The following is a 17,959-nucleotide window of genomic DNA, read 5'->3' as shown; positions in this document are numbered from 1 at the left end:
TCAAAAGATCTATTTGCACTCGATTATATTTTATGCGAGGTGAGATAATACAATGGTCTATGTGGTATTATAGAGTTGGGCATCATATTCCTCACACATAGTATTATGCTAGTTTGGATATTTTTTGACATAGATGATGGTTGTAGGTTTAGAATGCTTAAGCATAAAGCTTGTGATAACATGAAGATCGAGTATTTCACATGATTTGAAGATATCATTTTTGAAAAGTATTCACATGTGATACCGAAGCTCTATGGTATTATTGGGTTATGTTCAATATATGAAAATTATTTGTACCTAATTAGTATGATATATTTCGGTGTCACTTGGTTGAGAAGAGGATAAATACATTATTTGTGGTGTTGAGAGTGTTGTTTTATCGAGTATTATAGAGTTGTTGATAGAGAAATAGATAGAGAAGTTGCATACCGGATGAGGTGTTATTGAAGTAAAGTAATAAGGGAGCACCAAGTCTAAAAGAGAACTACTGATTGATGTGGTAAGTGGTACACTTAGAGGGGGTTTAAGATATACTCATATGAACCTAATGATAGATAGTTATTGTATTGACTCACATTAGTAAATGAGCAAGATCTTGGAAGGAAAATGTGTATTCAATAAAAATAATATGACATGATACAAAAACCTTTAGAGTTTAAAGATTATAACATGAAAAACATTATGTTTATGAAAGTACCTAATAAATATGCAAGATTTGGATTTTGGTATTAATTTAAGTAAAACATAGAGGTATAGCCAAGGATAACACAAATATATAAATACTTTAAGTTTTTTAAGGTTTGATATTTTATGAAATAGTTTTTCAAATAGTGATCAAAAGGTAAGTGACATGAAGGCTTGGTGTAGAGATCGATAAACTTTTTGTGTGTCCAACTTTTTATGTAGAGCTAGTAGATAACTTTTTTCTAATTGTTTTTCTTAGGATGCTAGAACTCTTTGATAGTTGTAACTGAAGTTATTTCTTAAATTATTTGGGTTGAAGTTACTATCATGTTTATAGAGTTAATAGTGTAACGAAGGATAATAGCTCTATATGTTACCTATTTATTTATAAGACATCTTGTTCAATTCTTTATTAAAGTTCTTATTATTCTAATTACCTTTTTATTTGGATTTATAATTGAATTAAGCTATGATAGTTGATCATGTCTTCCTCTTTTCTATATGTTTCATGATTAGTTAAGTTATCATATAATTCCTCAAATGACATTGGTTAGTTACATGTCCGAATTATTACCACTAATTTTTTATATTTGTCTCCTAAGTAATTAAGAGCATAAATAATAACTTTTTCATTACTAAGGATATGATCTATTAAAGAAAAATTATCTAAAGTAACTATTATATTTTATATATAATTAATAATAATATTTTATACTTGTGTTATTTTTATCACAGTATATAAAAGACTAACATGTGAGTACGAGAACGATCGATAACGATGATTTATAACTTGGATCATGCTGCTATTATAATATTATATAAAGACATTAATAGTATTTCGGAGATAACAATTAAAACTTGAATGCTCTATAGAATAAGATGATATTATCATAACCATAACTTATAATCAGGATTTATTATTGGGATGAATTCTCCTAATATTTGAATATTTTTTTATGGACAGAGAGCCTTTTATAGATTATATTAAAAAAGATAAAAAAAATAATTTTATTTAATTAATTAAAAAATAACTCTCATGTGAAAATCAATTAGGGTAAAAGTTTTATAGTAATATATTTTAAAAGGTAAATCCAATCGACACTCGTACAGCATGTCGGTGGCAGAGGTCGGTGATCGCCACCTTCCTGGAAATGGTACACTGCGCATGCTTACTTGCGGAACACGTTTATGGCGCTCGCTACCGACGAATGAACGAACGGATGGATCGCGAGCGGCGGAATCCCGCTCATCACATCCGTCCAAACCTATTGATCATTAGAAGCCGCACTTGCTACTTTTTCCACCCAGACGAAACTGCCCCTGCGCCATCGTGGTCTAACAAACCGCCAAACACGATCATACTCGTCAGATTGATGCCACGTGGATGGTACGATCGTAACATGGTTCAAGGCCGACGGCATTAGTATTTCCGTCGTCCGCTGATTCATCTTCCTGTCCGTCTCACCTGCGTTCTCGTGTCTGGAGGCGGTTCACGAAAAATGTGGGACCCACACTAAGATGACGAATGACAGTGCATGTAAGCAATGGATGGGTTTCGACTTTGTTGACTGGTTTCTTCCTCCGCGTTCTGAACCGCCTCGCGACCAAATGGATCCCACACGCTGACAAAACGCATGAACGCCGCTCTGCGATTTATATATACACACCAGAGTAGTTACCCACCCGCTACCCAACCACAGCGAAGGTATACTCAGTAGGCTTTTCATCTCCCGCCGATCCCGTCGTCGTCGGTGATTCCAACCCCGATGGGTGCAGCAGTGCTCCGATCCCAGGATTGCCTCCAAGGGCGACTACATCTCGACGCCTTCGGATCTCGTTCTCCGCAGCTGCCGTCGACGAAGCCCCATCGGAAGAAGCCCCCTGTCTCGTCCGCCACCACTCCGATGAAGCCTGGCCGAGGCTGCCCTCCGCGATCGACCCCGTCGCCGCCTCCTAAGGCCAAACCGCCGCGGCCCGTAAGGCAATGGCCATCGCCCGAGGACGAAGGCGCCACCGACGGCATGACGCGCCCAAGGAGGGTTCTCGTCATGGAGGAGGTGAAGATCCTGAAGCGCGGCGAGCAGTTGAAGCCGGTGGCGTCCCCGCCCGCGGATGCCCTACCGGACTGGGCCGACTTGGTTTTTTGCCCGACGAGTCGGCTCGGGCCGGGCCCGGACGACCTGCCGAGGAAGTTAGGGTTCTTCGATCTCAAACCCGTGTACGCTGGGCCGGGGTTCGTCGTCTCCCCCTCGCCGAGCTCACTCCCCTTGCCGAGTTTCTGCTTAAAGAAGTCTGGTGTGGCCGGGAAATAAGGAAATGGAACTGCGACGGTCAGCTGATGTGCTCGTGATAGCCACAATCTGCCGCCACGAAGCAGTTTACATCTGATGAATGCGTTGATTTCACGCCGATGCTGAAGTGAAGATTGAGATACGCCTGAGGCGAAAAGTTGGTTTGGTAATGCGAAAAATGATGGATTAATGGGGAAACATAGCTGCCATGATTCAAAGATCATGGAATTGTCTTCTCATGCCTGTTCCGGATTCAAAGATCTTCCTCTATATTTTCTGGAGGACGATGAGAGATCAGAGGAAAAGGGTAATGATAATGGCATCATACTGGTTTTTAGCATAGTAGTTTTTTCTTAAGGCATAAATCAGTTTAATGGTTCTAATCTCTGCAAGAAAAAGATTGGATGAAGGGGTTAGCATTTAGCAGTGTCACGTTCAATGATTGAAGTACTGTTGATTGTTTTGAAGGATTAATGCTTTCGATTACTACGTTGGATATGACTAGTTTAACATCCTGTCTGGAGTTCTAACATATAATCTTGAGCTTCTATTCTCTTACATATGTGATTGTTATAGTCCCCAGTGGAAGATGTCTGTTATAGTTTGTGTGATTTGTCTATATATAGTCATTGCTGCAGCACTGAAGGATCTCTGCTGGGGTCAAGTGAACAATTGTTGTGGATAGTTAATTCTATCCCTGCATTTAGTCAATCTTCGAGTTGAAATGTGTGTTTTGAGATGGAGATATAATTTTTGTTATGATTGTTTGCAATTTATCCCTCCCTAGTAATCATCGGTTTCATCTCTTGGAGTAGCCAAGGCTTATTCTTCTAGATCGCTAGATCATCAGAACATCTTTTTGTCTATCTTTTAAACCATCCTTGAGAACTAAATTTTACATTTTGTGGATTACATTCTTTTTGCCTCATGATAACTTTTGTTGCAATTAGTTGTTTTCTGTAGTTCCATTGCCTACAATCAATGGTTTGCTTTCCTTTTTGTTAATCTGACTCCTAATTAGAGTGCATTTCTGTTGCCTACTTAGCCTTTGAATTGTACTTGTTGAGAGCAAGTCTTGTACCCTTACTTTTGACATGAACTCCTGTATTCAGATATAATAGGTATGCTTATGGTTTCATCTTGTGAAGATTTGTACAGAAGCATAATATTCTAAATTATGTACAGAAGCATAAGACATAGTTGCAGTTGTTGAGTTCACCTTCTGGTTGTTAGGTTGCCATTTTCTCCTAGTCTTTTTTATATCTGTTGGATTTAACTTTTTTCCGCCCAAAGGACACTATTTGAAGATGTTGTCAAATGATTTGATTTATATGCTAATTGACTGCTGTATGTAAGTATTTAATTTTCCAGGTGAAATATTTTCCAAAGCACGAAGGGAAGGGAGACGGGGGAGTCCTCCCCTCGTCTCTTTCGTTGCTCGTTGCCTTCGCCCCTTGCTCCCATAATGAGCGACTTCGTTTGTTGCCTCCTTGCCTCTCTTATCAATGGGTGGGAGGTGAGGGAGTCCTCCCTCTCGTCGCTTGTCGCCTTCGCCCCCTGTTTCTCTCCTAGCAATGGATAGATGATGTTGCACGAAGTGGAAGGGAAGCGGGGGAGTCCTCTTGTCTCTTCTGTCCCTCGTCATCTTCGCCACTAGCTCTCATAACAAGTAGCGTCGTCTATCGCTTCCTCACCCGTCCTGTCGATGGGTGGACAATAATGTGTTGATGGATTGATGTGTCGTGTGACTGATAGAGTCAGCACGACTTGGTCCACAGGGCAATGTCGGGGGTCTCTGGTCGATTGAGTTGGGTGTCAAGATCGATCGAACGCCACTTTGAGCGTCGGCGGTGGGGGTTTGAGTCGGGGGTCTCTGGTCAATTGAGCTGGGTGTCAAGATCGATCGAACGCCACTTTGAGCGTCGACGGTGGGGGTTTGATCAACGCCTTCTTGCTTGCGATGATATCATTCCTACAAAAGAAAGACCATCGACGAGTGTTTTCCGACTTTGGTTCCTCCGACGATCAAGTCAGTGGTGGGTTGGAGTTTTTCTTATTCTTCCCCTCTTGGTCGGGTCCCGCCCAGGTGCTTTTATGCTACTGTATGAGGGTCGATCGTACGCGGGCGTAGCGACCGATCCTCGGGAGGTGAGGCGATACCTTCGTGCGGTCGTCGCTCCGGGACGCGCGGAACAGCGCCATGCGACGTCGTCCCAAGCTTTCCGGGATGTATCGAGCCACGCCTTGATACGGTCTTTAGCTCCACGTGTAGGGGTGCTCCTCTTGCTTACCTGACTGTAGCGCTACGTTGCATTGCACGTGATGCGGTGTGGACCCAAAATATACCTTATCACAGTGCACAAAAGGAAGGGAGACGGGGGAGTCCTCCCTCTCGTCTCTCTCGTTGGTCATCACCTTCGACCTCTGCTCTCGTAACAAACACAAGGTGGAGGGGGAGGAGACCACGGGGAAGGGCAGGTGGTACTGGAAGGGAGGAGGCGCGCTCTAAAAATTAACATGAACTAAATCAACTATCTGTTTGCAGTGGTAAATTTACTCATGATAAATTTGCATGGACTGTACTTCTTACATGTTAGCTTAGTGATAACGTACAACTAAGTGATGCTTGCATAGCACTTGAACAACAATACTCTCTAACGACAGTGCTCTAATTTTGTTTAAAGCCTCGGATCAGGCAACTCTGCTTCTGCTGGTCCGCCTTCATCCGCCACTTCGATAGGTGGCATGACTCTCTTCCAGAACCAGTGCTTCCTCCACAGCAGTATCATCTCCTCGATAGGCACCCCTTTGGTCTCCGGGAGGAAGACGTAGACGAAGACGGTCATTATGGTGATCCAACCGGCGAAGAAGAGGAAGATGCCGAACTTGAAGGAGCAGAGGAGGCTGAGGAAGGACTGGGCGATGGCGAAGGTGAAGAGGAGGTTCACCGACACCGTGATGCTCTGCCCGGCCGACCTCGTCTCCAGCGGGAATATCTCGCTCGGGACCGTCCACCCCAGCGGCCCCCACGACCACCCAAAGGCGGCAACGAAGAGGCAGAACACCACGACGACGACGATGGAGAAGTCTTTCGACAGCTGCTTGTCGCCGCCGAACTTGACGCCTAGTATGACGGCCACTGCAACCTGGCACACGATCATCTGTAATCCGCCGCCGATCAGCAGCGCTCTTCTCCCCCACCTGTCGACGGTGGCGATGGAAACAAGCGTGGAGGAGGCGAGCACGGCGCCGGTCATGACGGAGGAGTAGAGCGCCGCGTTCCCACCGAAGCCCATGCTCTGGAACAGCACCGGCGCGTAGAAGAGGATGGAGTTGATGCCCGTCAGGATCTGGAACGCGGGCATGAGGACGGCCATGACGAGCTGAGGCCGGTTCCGGCGCTCCAGTATGTTCCGGAAGGGGTGCTCGATGGAGTTGGCGAGCTCGCTGGCTTCGACCATGTCTTGGAGCTCGGCGTCCACGTCGTTGGTGCCGCGGATCTTCTCCAGGACGCGGCGGCCTTCCTCGGCCCGCCCTTGTTCGACGAGGCTGTTGGGGGTCTCCGGCAGGAGGGCGCCTCCGATGGTCATCAGGATCGCGGGGGCCGCTGCCAGGCCGAGGGAAAGACGCCACCCCCACGGCTTGATCTTCTCGGTGCCGTAGTTGATCATATTGGCGGAGAAAATTCCGAGGGTCGTCGCGAGCTGGAACATCATGTTCAAGCCGCCGCGGAGGTGCGCCGGCGCCATCTCGGAGAGGTAGAGAGGAACTGCCTGCATCACCATATCTGTGTTCATCATCAGTTCACGAAGAAGGTGGTGGTGAAGTGGAGGCAGAGAGTACCTGATTCCCGAACCCGATACCGATGCCGAGCATGATACGGCCGAGGATCAGCATCGGCAGGTTGACGGCGGCGGAGTTGAGGGTGGCTCCGACGAGGAAACTGATGCCGCCACAGACGATGCTGGCGCGGCGGCCGTGCTTCCTGGTGACGGGGGAGGCCGCAAGGGAGGCGACGAGGCCGGCGAGGTAGAGAGAGGAGGTGAAGGCGGCGAGGCCCTGGTTGTCGTACTCGCAGTAGTTGTTGTGGGACTGCGAGTTCTTCTTGCGGTAGACGACAGGGAAGAACTTCTTCAGGAACGGGTCCATGCTTGTGACACCTCCTGCAGTACGCAGTGTTTAAACAACAGAGCAAACGCTTGAGCTACAACAACAAAGCGAGGTGTCCGTTAAGCTTGCGCGACGTGCCACACATCATTCAGGTTTGGCATTGATAGAGAAAATGATGAAGCAAGCATTAGACTGATCCTGTCGTAAACTGCTACCTAGGCGATGATGTACGCAGGAGAGTCAGCACCCCCGTCCTCGCAGTCGTTGACGGGAGCATGATCTTCCGGTCTTTGTTCGTCTCGATCCCTGGGAGACGAGGCTCATTCTCCGACAACGAGCCAATCGCAGGAGACGAGGCTCACTCTCCGACAGGAGAGTCGGCACCCCCTTTGTTCGTCTCGATCCCTGGGAGACGAGCCAATCGCAGGGAGTATCACTCTCCGACAACGAGGCTCATTCCCCTGATTTGGATTCCCTTAGATTTCCCTTCTCGTCTGGGTTACCAGTCGTAAGTAATCTCTCACCCTCATCAATCATGATTTTGGGAGGGTTGCAGAAAATATTAATCCAAAGCGATATGGCTCAATTCTTTTTTTCTGACATCGAGGATCATTCCTTTCTTATCCCAGATAAACTTTAGGCCTTGGCAAACGATGCTATCACAGTCATCGTTTTTTTTAACGCAAACCTTAGAGAAACATACTTATTGATCGTCGACATGAGACGTTGGATGACGTAAGGGGATACGATGAAATGATCGATCGTACTTCATCGATCATTCAAGTATAAAAGCTAACCCCAAGCCTAAATAGATAAGATTTTTATCTACTATTACTATCTTACTAATTTTATCATTGGAAAGATCAAGTCGAGAATATTTTTCAATATTGACCGCTTGTGCTGGGATCTCGATGAATTTAAAGTACATGTCAGAGACAATACCAAACTCGCTTTTGGTGAGTGAGCAACGCCTCAAAGCCTCACCAATCGGAGTCTCTTCCCACTCTAATCTTCTCATGAGCCCTCTGGATAATTTTATGCTATCGGAATTGAATCAAACTATGATGACCCCACGGTTAACGATATCAACTCAACAACCACTACTACATATCCTAACGGAAACTCTGTCCGCTTCACAACATCAATCGAGTTGGTGAAACGGGCCAATCGATTCATATCAACGCGATGGATGTGTAGCCTAAGCATGCACGTTATGGGGGAGAAGCACGCAACCTATACCTGACCTGCAAATAGCGGCTGAACCTACTACGGTAGCAGCCACCAACTCTACTACATAGGTGGGAAGGGACTGCAAATAGTTCTTTTACCGTGTATTGTTTTATCATCTGGAGTATTCGGTCACCGACGGGGTTTGATCTTTCCTTTTAGAAGACCCGTGTCGATGCATCTTACCTACGAGGTGGGGGACCCGGCTCGATTCACCGCTGGCGATGGCCCCCAACACGAGAAGACCAGGACAGGTTTGTACGCGTCACTCAATGAGGCGTCGCGGACGGAGCCGCAGCCTCCCACCACCTCCGCACCGATCCCGGCCAAGATCTAATCTCTCGCACCCTTTTTCCTCTCTTATCTGAATCTTTCTTTCGGAGTTATCCCTTAGCAATCGTTGTTTCCTTACAGGAAAAATTAGAGAGGAGGAGGAAGAGAGCTGGTGATTAATTATATAGAGAATTTGCAGGAATGGTTTACCTGAGATGCCGATGTCGTAGCCAAAGATGGATCCACCGACGGCAGCGACCAAGCAGGCCATGACGACGAACGGCGTTACCCTTCCCTTGTACTGCTGCGCCCTCTCCTTGGCCACCCCCACCGGCCCATGAACCACACCGCCTCCTGCCATCTCTCTCTCTCTCTCTCTCTCTCTCGCTCTCTGTGTAACAGACTGATCTAGCAGATGGAGCTCGCACTGGAACAACACAAGTCGGTATATAGAAGTATCCTAGCAGACTCTGACCCTGACGGTCACTCTCTCCACGGCTGTCACACTTCCCAGCCACCTCCAATTTCACTGTTTAACAAAATATGATTCATAAAGAGAAGGGTGGGTCAGACTCTCCCTATTATCTCTACGCATTCGTCAGATGAGATAGGCATGACGTCTCATGGTGGCTCTCTCTCTCTCACTCTCTGCCCACTTTATCATCCCTTTGCGACTCGTCCTTTCTGTTTTATACCCGGAGGAGAGAGAGAGGGAGAGATACCGTCAGCTAAAAAAAAAGATGGCCTGATAGAAAGCATAAAGGACGTGATCAAGAACCGCAACCGCTGCCTGCATCTGCTCAATTCCCTTCCCCACTTACACCTTCAAGACGAGAGAAGAACGAGGTAGGTCTGTGAGTATAATGATCAGAACAACAGAATGAACAGAATAGTTTGCAGGAATCATGAGAATAAATGATGTACCTCTTCCCTCTCGGTGCTTATAGAAGGCAGTGGTAGGGGCTTGATATGTCTCGTATTATGTTGCGGAGAGTTGTCCTTGCTTCCAAGTGATAGCCATCAAACAAGTCCTGAAGGAACAAATAAAAGCTCATTAGGAAGTTAATGAACATCAAGATGCAGACGACGTCTATCTTTCAACCACACAAACGTCACGAAGGAATGACACATTGATGACTCAAATAAACGACGCTTTTAGCACCATCAAATGTTGCTCTCGCAGTATAAATCTCCGTCGTCATCACTGCCACCGTCCTCATCACGGAGTAATTGTGACCATACGCTACCGCACTGGCATCGCTTTCCTAGTGCAGAAAGGTCGTCTCTTTTTTCAAAACGAAGAAACTTTCATTCAGGTCAAGAAAAGTATCGTATTATCGCAAGGGGATTGAGACGACGAGCCTATCCCATCAGCTTTACAAAAAGATGAGAAACCAGTGGTTCTTCCAAACATTGCCTGGTCATGACCGCTATTATTAGGATTCCTATGTAGGTGACAAATATGAATGAAATGACAAACACAACTCTAATATAAGCTACAATAGCATTCAAATGCCATGGCATTAATGCAGATCCCTTTACATAATTGATACTGGTCAATGCATCAAGTCAGACCCATATATATTCATCCAGCTTTCCCTCTCCTCTTGTTCAATGGTCTCTAGAAGGGCAAAGGCTTCTGTCATCATAGGGTTGCAAGCTTTACAAAAGGAGCAACCAACAACAAAGACAGTGTTGCTAGTTGTTTTGAAGATGTATCCAACACCTCCAGAGAGGTCAAGAGAAGTGAAAAAATCATCACATTTTAGAATGCAATCAATGTTAGGATTGGCATGAAGAGTTCCATTCATATAGACTAAAGTTGGAGGTCCGGTCCGACGATTGCGAAATCTAGCTTCATTTTTGTTAAGCCACAGACACCATAGGGAGTCTGAGATGAAAGAAAGAATCTATCTGAAGGTTATTCTATCAGTACCCTTGCCCTCATCTTATCAGGAACCTTGATACCAGCTATCTAAGTGTTTAAAGTGATGTCCAGTTTTCTCTTGAAGCAGAATCTAGAAGGAATGAGAGAAGGATCAATCAAAGAAAATATTCTTGAGTGAGTTATGAACATACTTTATGTATATTTGTAATATATGAACACACATTATATATGACTATATGTATACATAATATATATGTACATACTTCAGCAGATTTTGGACTGACACGCATAAAGTCAAGAAGAAGACAGCAAAAAAGAACAGCAAATATCTAAGATATTTGATCTATTGCACCTGAACAGTACGCACCTGACGACACCCGCGGAGACTTCAATGAGTGATGAAGCTTCTGTCCCTAGTCCATACGAACAATTAAGACACAGACATACAATCGCCGCTATCTGCAAGAGCAAAACCTCAGCCTGCAGTCTTTTAATGTGACATTAACCAAAATCACTGCATGATCTGAATGAATGGATTGAGTGGGACAAACCTGTGCAACTGTTATTGGCAACAGAGAACAACCCAAAAATTTACTTCTGCAAGAATAATGATCCAAAAATCTTGTGTTAGAGAGAATAGAAAATGCACTTACCACTGATGTATGTTTTGGCAATATGATTGATATACAGTTATTTCCTGGATGGGGAAAAGCCATCGTAATTGTAGTGCTGGTAGAGATCAGTTTCTTTTCTTCTTGCAATACTAAAAAAATGATCAGTTTCTACTAGACAAAAATTGATCTTCTTAAACATTCTGAGGGTTCCAGGAATGGGAGTTCATATTAAGTTGCAGAAGTCTAACAATCTACACTTCTCATCATTAGCAACATGTAATCTGGAAATTGCAACCTATGTCTTGAAGCATGGCACTTGCGGTTGCAGGCACTGGATCAGGTTCAGCAACATACACCGCTGATATAACTAAAGCAGGTTATGGATTGATTGATACATAATAACTAGGCTGTTGTAGAAAATAAACTAACCAAGATTACTTAAATATGAGCCACACTGAGACAAAATTTGAACTCCATACATTGCATCAAAATTAGCCTCCATTAATCATACATCATGGTCGTACATCTGTCGAGTATCCTTACTAGAATATCAAATATGGTGACAAGTTTGAATATACAAAGTTTCTTGAACAATAATCACACAACAAAACTTCTTAGAGTTTGGAACAACAATCATACAACATGCTTCTACACTAATCATATAAAATTGCTCGCAAAGACATTATTTTGCAACCCATATCACTAGCAGAGATAGGGCCGTTTAAACTTGTAAAATCAAAAACAGAATTCACGGAGTATAAGAAGAGGTATATAGCGACTGATCATGAAGAGAAGAAGGATTTCCACCACCATTTCCACTCTTACCCACGTAGATCCATGTAAGGAAGGACCAGAGAAACCTAAGTACCGACTGCAGGAAGATGTATATAGCCACTGATCCAGAAGAGAAGAAGGATTTCCACTACCATTTCCAATCTTCCACACATAGGTGCATGCAAGCAAGGACCAGAGAAACCTCAGCACATATGACAACAAGGAGAACCAACACGATGATTAAGAGAAAGCCAAAAACATAATAGACTCGGCCCATCCAAGTGCTAGACCTTCTTCTTAAGCTCAATGAACAGAGCACCAAAGGTTAAAGTCCCTGCGCCAATTACCGGCAACCACGGTGGGTGATTTTATGGTGGGATCTCACAAGGTATTTGATTTGTTCGAACAGGATACTCGACGTGAGGTACCTTGGCACCAAGGAAACCGCCAGTAAGAGCAAGTGGAACTGAGATGAAGAACAGAGCAACAGAAACACAATGAACAAGGAGAATGGGATTGATCCAGTGCTGTGGCTACCCCACAACAGGGAATTCAATGTTGTCAAGATCAGGAAGGCAATACCAGGGAGAAAACAAGCAACACACCAGGAGACTGAAACCCGGCCAAAGTGATCTCTACTTTGATCGTTTTCCACATCCTAACAGCGACGTACCCTACTGCAATTCAGAAAATCAAGTAGAAGAACAGCATTCATGTGACCAGGGTTCCACCGGATGCAGGGGTCATGAATCCAAGTACCCCAAATTCGATGGTCACAACTGCCATACCAAGCATCTGCATCCCATCACCTACCGTGACACAGAACAGCAATGGGTGGATTGGAGCCCTGAATACGTCCCCGACAACAAGTTCCAATCCTGAGAGCTCCTCATTCATTTGCGCTTGAGACTCCCTATCCAGCTCTTCGAACTGGGAGAGATCTCTTTTGACGGTTCTCAATAAGATCACAAGAGCAATGCTGGTCAAGAAAGCAATCATCATTAGAGAATTGAGAATCGAGAACCAGTGAACCTTTGCCCCTTCCATATTCAAGTAAGCATCCCAACGTGATGGCCACTTGATACCGCTCGCGATGAACGCGCCCTCATAGGTGAAGACTATATAGGTTGGATCTCGTTCAGCTTCATGGCCACGATCGTAGGATCGCACTGGATCTTCGCCGGGTACTTATCATACATCTTCAGATCCTCGACCGGCTCGGCGTTGTACAGCGCTGCACAGCACCGCCTCAAATCCGACCACCATCCACCCGGGGTTGCCCCATCTGGCCTTGTCCGTCGTCCGGATCACATCGGCCGCATCTCCAGTGGTGCCCACCACCCTCGTCACGCTGGTGTCCTCGTACTTGCCCATCACTGGCCAAGTTGGTGTACAACTTGACTCGATGATCACATTGACCCGGTACACCCCGTCGGTCTGCTTCTCGAGGAGGTTGAAGTCCTGGGCCGATAAGTGGTCGGTTCGGCAGAGCAAGATGTCGGACTCGGTGGTGCACATCTTGAATCGGTAGGGCGAATTCTCGATGGGGTCGCCCATGAGGAGCTAGCGGAGGTTCTCGGCGCTATCCTTGATGCCCTCCGGTGGCCACCAGAAAGGGAGGCTATAGTAACCAAAGGGCATCTCGGTCTCGATGGTTGAGGGAATTCACCTTCATCCGAGAGGACATCTCCTATCTGATACTCGTGTAAAACCCACCGCCGGATCGGATGGAAAGGCAAGAGACCAGAAACCAGAGGCCAAATCCGTGGAAGGATCCCATCTTGGCGCCCGATCCGGGAGCGATCCCCACCGGAGACGGGGTTTCTCTTACAGATCCGAACAAAATCAAGATTGAAAGCAGACCAAGAAGAGAATATGTCGGTCTTTCGGGGTGGGGGTGGTGGGGGGGCGTGGGGGGCGGAATTGGGCGTCAGACCCACAAATGCGCATCGATTTTGAAGGGAAAAAATCACCAAAATTCGAGAAAAATCAGTGAGAAAAAAAAAATCGAAGAGGAAGGATCAGGAGCTCACAGATCTGACCTCTGCGCGCTTCTCTTCGGCACTATACCGAATCGATCGACGAAGAAAGAGAAGGAGGGAGGAGAAAACGGAGCTGAGGCGTGAGAGGAAGAACGAAGACTACGCGGGTAGCATAGACGGTTATGGCGTTCGAGTTCGGAGACTCAATGCCTCGAAATTACCGAAATATTCAAAAATATGCTTCAATTCCGCACCTAATGTTGTATTCAATTGAAGGCATTTCTGGAAAGACATTTTTTTGTTTCGCTTGGATAAAAATGTGGGTATATATATATATATATATATACTAAATTAAGTAATTAAAAGACTTAGTCTTGGATAAAAGACTTTCTTATATCGGTTATATATAATTTAAATTAATTAATCAGTATCCAATCGTATATGACACATTGGGATCTAATTATGTTACAGCCACTGACCATTATGTAGAAACATTTGATCAAATCTTTTTAGCATGTCAATTATTTTGACCAAACCTATAACTGTCGGGAGTCCCGACGACGTTGTCAGCGTTCACGAAGCGTTGCTTCCGTGAGAGTTGTCGCGGGGAGAAGAATCGTATGAAGTGGCCAAAGCATCATTGGCTAACACGCAGCCTGTACGCGGATGCAAGGAAGCATTTCCCACCACCTTCTCTCTTCCTCCCGACTTCCTCCTTTTAAATACCCTCCAATGGCTCATCAATCCCTCATCGATCAACTCTTCTTCTTCATCTATCCTTCTCTCTCATGGCTGCTTACCGAGGCTACGACGAGGAGTTCGGACCAGAGACTCCTTGCCTTCCCTTGTTGTGCTTTCGATGCCCGCTAGAGAAGCCAAAGAGTAGGACCGGTTACAAGTCTCTGCGGCATGAAGACGGTGATGAGGGAGCGAACTGTTGGCAGGAAGGAGTCAGGCGAGCGAGAAGGTTCTTGTCAAAGATCACACCAAGGTTGAGATGGAGGGCTTTGTTGAGCAAGATCAGGCGTTGCAGCAGGAACAGGAGAAGAAAGCCGGTGTTTAGATACGATTCAACGAGCTACAAGTTGAACTTCGATGAGTGCAATACGAATTCTTAATCCTGAGGGTGATGTGCATAGAAATCATGGTTTTATATATGCAATTGCTACATCATGCTCCTTCAGACATAGCTTTTCGTTGAAGAAGGATGGAAGCAAGTTGTTGCTTCTTCTGTGTGGATTAATTCACTGTGCTAAATGTTCTAATATAATCAGCTACTGTTCATCTGGAAACCACATTTGCAAGAGCGGTAAATCGAAGTTGTGGTTTCAATTTCTGTGACGAGATCATGTCAACTTCAGCACTAAGACAACATGCTTGAATTCGACAAAGACTACTGTCGATGTCCAGGATAAATCTTATCCCACGTTAACCCTTCGTGAAGTTTTCATCCAAGAGAGAGAGAGAGAGAGAGGGAATTAATAGCGTAGCTGTTGTTTTCAGACCGCGAACCTTCAAGGAAGTTATAGCGTAGCTGTTGTTTTCAGACCGCGAACCTTCGAGGAAGTTGCCTATATTTGTGAGCCACCACCACCAGTGGAATCTCTTCCTCTTCAATCCTCAGTCACTTCATGTGGTGGCCTGAAATCCCTACACATCATGTAAATGCTGTGCCACTTGAAGGCCTACGTCGTCGTCGTCATGGTGGGAGGCACTGCTGCTCCACTCATTTCCGCTCCACTGTCAAGCTGAGATGTGGACGATGTGGGGTTGCTCGTTCTGCATGACGGATAAGAAGTAGATCTGTATTATTTGATTTTATTTAATTTGATAAGATATATAATAAATATACGAGAGATTTTTCTAATTACTTATCTTATATCATCTGTTCTTATTTATAAATAAATAGACTTTATTCAGTGCGATACATGTTACTATTGAGAGTATCTTATCTCTCTTTAGTCACGTGAATCAATTATTAAGAGATTACAAATCTTTTCTCATCTCCCCTACGTCGTTAATTCATTGCTTGTAGCAATTCTATTAATGATAGAAGGAGAGGAGAATGATAGAAGGAGAGGAGAAGACAAATCTAGCTTTTTTGATAGATCATTATCACTGTTGTTTTTAGATCCGATAATAGTATATTCATAGATCAGATAAATATTTTCTGAGTAGCATCGAATGGTACGCATCGTAAATTTTGATATATCGTTATTTGATTCCAGTTTTCTAGCATTAAAGTATCTCACATAATAATACCATAATCATATTTTTTTATGCTTACAATTGGTTTCAAAGATATGTTTTGAAGTCAAATATTGTATATTGTAAAAGTATTTCAAAACTATTTTGTATTTAGATATATTTATTAGTATCATTCGCTTGCAAAAAAGTATTGTTCGATTTTCATTTACCATACTTGAATGATATGTTTGTGTTGTTGATCTACTTTCTATCTAGTTCATCTTATCATATGCTCATGAGTGATGCGAGGTTCCTCTTGTTTGATCAATGGACAACTATTAACAATTTGTTATTGATAATAGTATTATTGAGGATGGTGGTCTCTGATGGTCGCTAGTCCAATGGTAGGCAATGATTATGCACGAAGTAAAAGTGTCATAGATTACAATAATCGACAATGACTGGCCTACCTTGGTCACAAGCGATTGTAGTAGTGTCATTGTGTGCAGTGACTACAACAGAGCTACTACCTACAGCAACTACGGTGACTGTAGTAGCATCGCATGTAGCGATGCTACTTGTGACAGTTGTGGCGACTATGATGATTGTGATAACTACTACTATATATAGCAATATCACTGTAGAGACTTTCCTAATTATTTATCATAGACTCCTAGAGACTCAATATGTATACATGATAACATTGAGAGATTATAGATCTTCTCTCCTCTTCTTTTAGTCACATGAATCAGTCATTAAAAGATTACAGATTGTCTCTCGTATCCCTTTTATTTGTAATCCATCGTTTATAATGGTTTTGTAAAAAAATAGAAAAAGATGAGAATGTAAGTCTAACAATTCTTATAAATTAGTATTACTGTAGCTTTTAGATTCGACGACAGTACACTTACAAATAAGATAAAGGCTTTCTAAGTAGTATTGAAAGATTTGTATCATAAATTTTGATCTATCATTATTTGATTTCAATTTTTTGATATTAAAATATTTCGTATAGTAGTAACATAATCATAATTTTTAAACTTACATAATTAGCTACTCTTGTGTCCTCTAGTAAGTTTTTGCCATAGTTGGAATGCTTCCTGGAGTGGAATGTGCCCCGAGAAGGTGACTCCATCAAGGTGGCTCAACCAATACATCCACCAGCGTAGAGCGAATATCCCTTTGCTTGTATACCATGGGATGCATAGCACATCTCTCCAGCAATGGCTCTATGGTACCTATCACTTATCATTAATACTTGTTCTTCTCAATTGATAATGCTCATACTTTCAATTATTAATACTTGTTTTTCTCGAATATTCTCATGCATTTCGGCCAACGCCCTCTCGGCTTCTCACATATATAGAAGTAAGCATTATAATAGTTATAGGAAGATGTCAATTCGACGTGATTCAGACTCGTATGCGCTGGATTGTCCAAGATGTCTTTGTAATGAAAATGTCGAGCTCCCGAGGTATCACCTACATAAAGACTAAGGCCTTGAGAGATTGTCTGACTTGGTTTCTTCGATACCTAAATTAATAACTTGAGATAGGTGTATATGGTCATGAGTGGTCAAAAATGATCTTCTCTTTTTTTCACTACAGGGAGGTATCTCTCAATCATCTTTAACAATCTCATTTTTTTCCGTGTGAGTGACAAGGATGAGATAGCTTGCAACCGTATGCTTTAGTCCATTGTCCACGTAAGCAATCCCTTAATGAATAACTTTTGTCTCTTTTTTAGGTTGAACATATATGCCGGATGATTGATTGACGATATCCTCCCTGCATCGATCAATACTACTCTTAAATCACGAGAAGAAGGAGTTTAGGGTTTGGATCAAATGCGAGTGGACATCAGAAAGCGAGGAGAGAGAAGATACGGGCTTTCTTGGGCTCTCGTAATCCTATGGGGGTAAGCTATCAA

At 43.9% G+C, this 17,959-nt stretch overlaps 2 protein-coding genes and 1 pseudogene across 2 annotated transcripts; 1 reads left to right on the top strand and 2 right to left on the bottom strand.

The window, feature by feature from the left end:
* The first annotated feature begins 2,355 nt into the window (after positions 1-2,355).
* LOC135593015 (extensin-like) lies at positions 2,356-5,866 on the top strand. Its single transcript, XM_065082810.1, has 2 exons — positions 2,356-3,282; positions 5,660-5,866. The coding sequence occupies exon 1, from the start codon at positions 2,451-2,453 to the stop codon at positions 2,994-2,996; it is 546 nt and encodes a 181-aa protein (XP_064938882.1). The 5' UTR covers positions 2,356-2,450; the 3' UTR covers positions 2,997-3,282; positions 5,660-5,866.
* Positions 5,482-10,896, bottom strand: LOC135593014 (sugar transport protein 7-like). Its single transcript, XM_065082809.1, has 5 exons — positions 10,841-10,896; positions 9,510-9,616; positions 8,796-9,408; positions 6,819-7,138; positions 5,482-6,748 (listed from the first exon to the last, which is right to left on the bottom strand). Exons 3-5 carry the CDS (start codon positions 8,944-8,946, stop codon positions 5,654-5,656), a joined length of 1,566 nt encoding a protein of 521 aa, XP_064938881.1. The 5' UTR covers positions 8,947-9,408; positions 9,510-9,616; positions 10,841-10,896; the 3' UTR covers positions 5,482-5,653.
* A 182-nt stretch (positions 10,897-11,078) lies between these two features.
* On the bottom strand, positions 11,079-14,138 carry LOC108951191 (transmembrane 9 superfamily member 11-like; annotated as a pseudogene).
* Positions 14,139-17,959: the final 3,821 nt, after the last annotated feature.

The sequence above is a fragment of the Musa acuminata genome, chromosome BXJ1-9 (assembly GCF_036884655.1).
Source record: "Musa acuminata AAA Group cultivar baxijiao chromosome BXJ1-9, Cavendish_Baxijiao_AAA, whole genome shotgun sequence".
NCBI classification, from domain to species: domain Eukaryota; kingdom Viridiplantae; phylum Streptophyta; class Magnoliopsida; order Zingiberales; family Musaceae; genus Musa; species Musa acuminata.
This window is presented reverse-complemented; position numbering and strand designations above follow the sequence as displayed.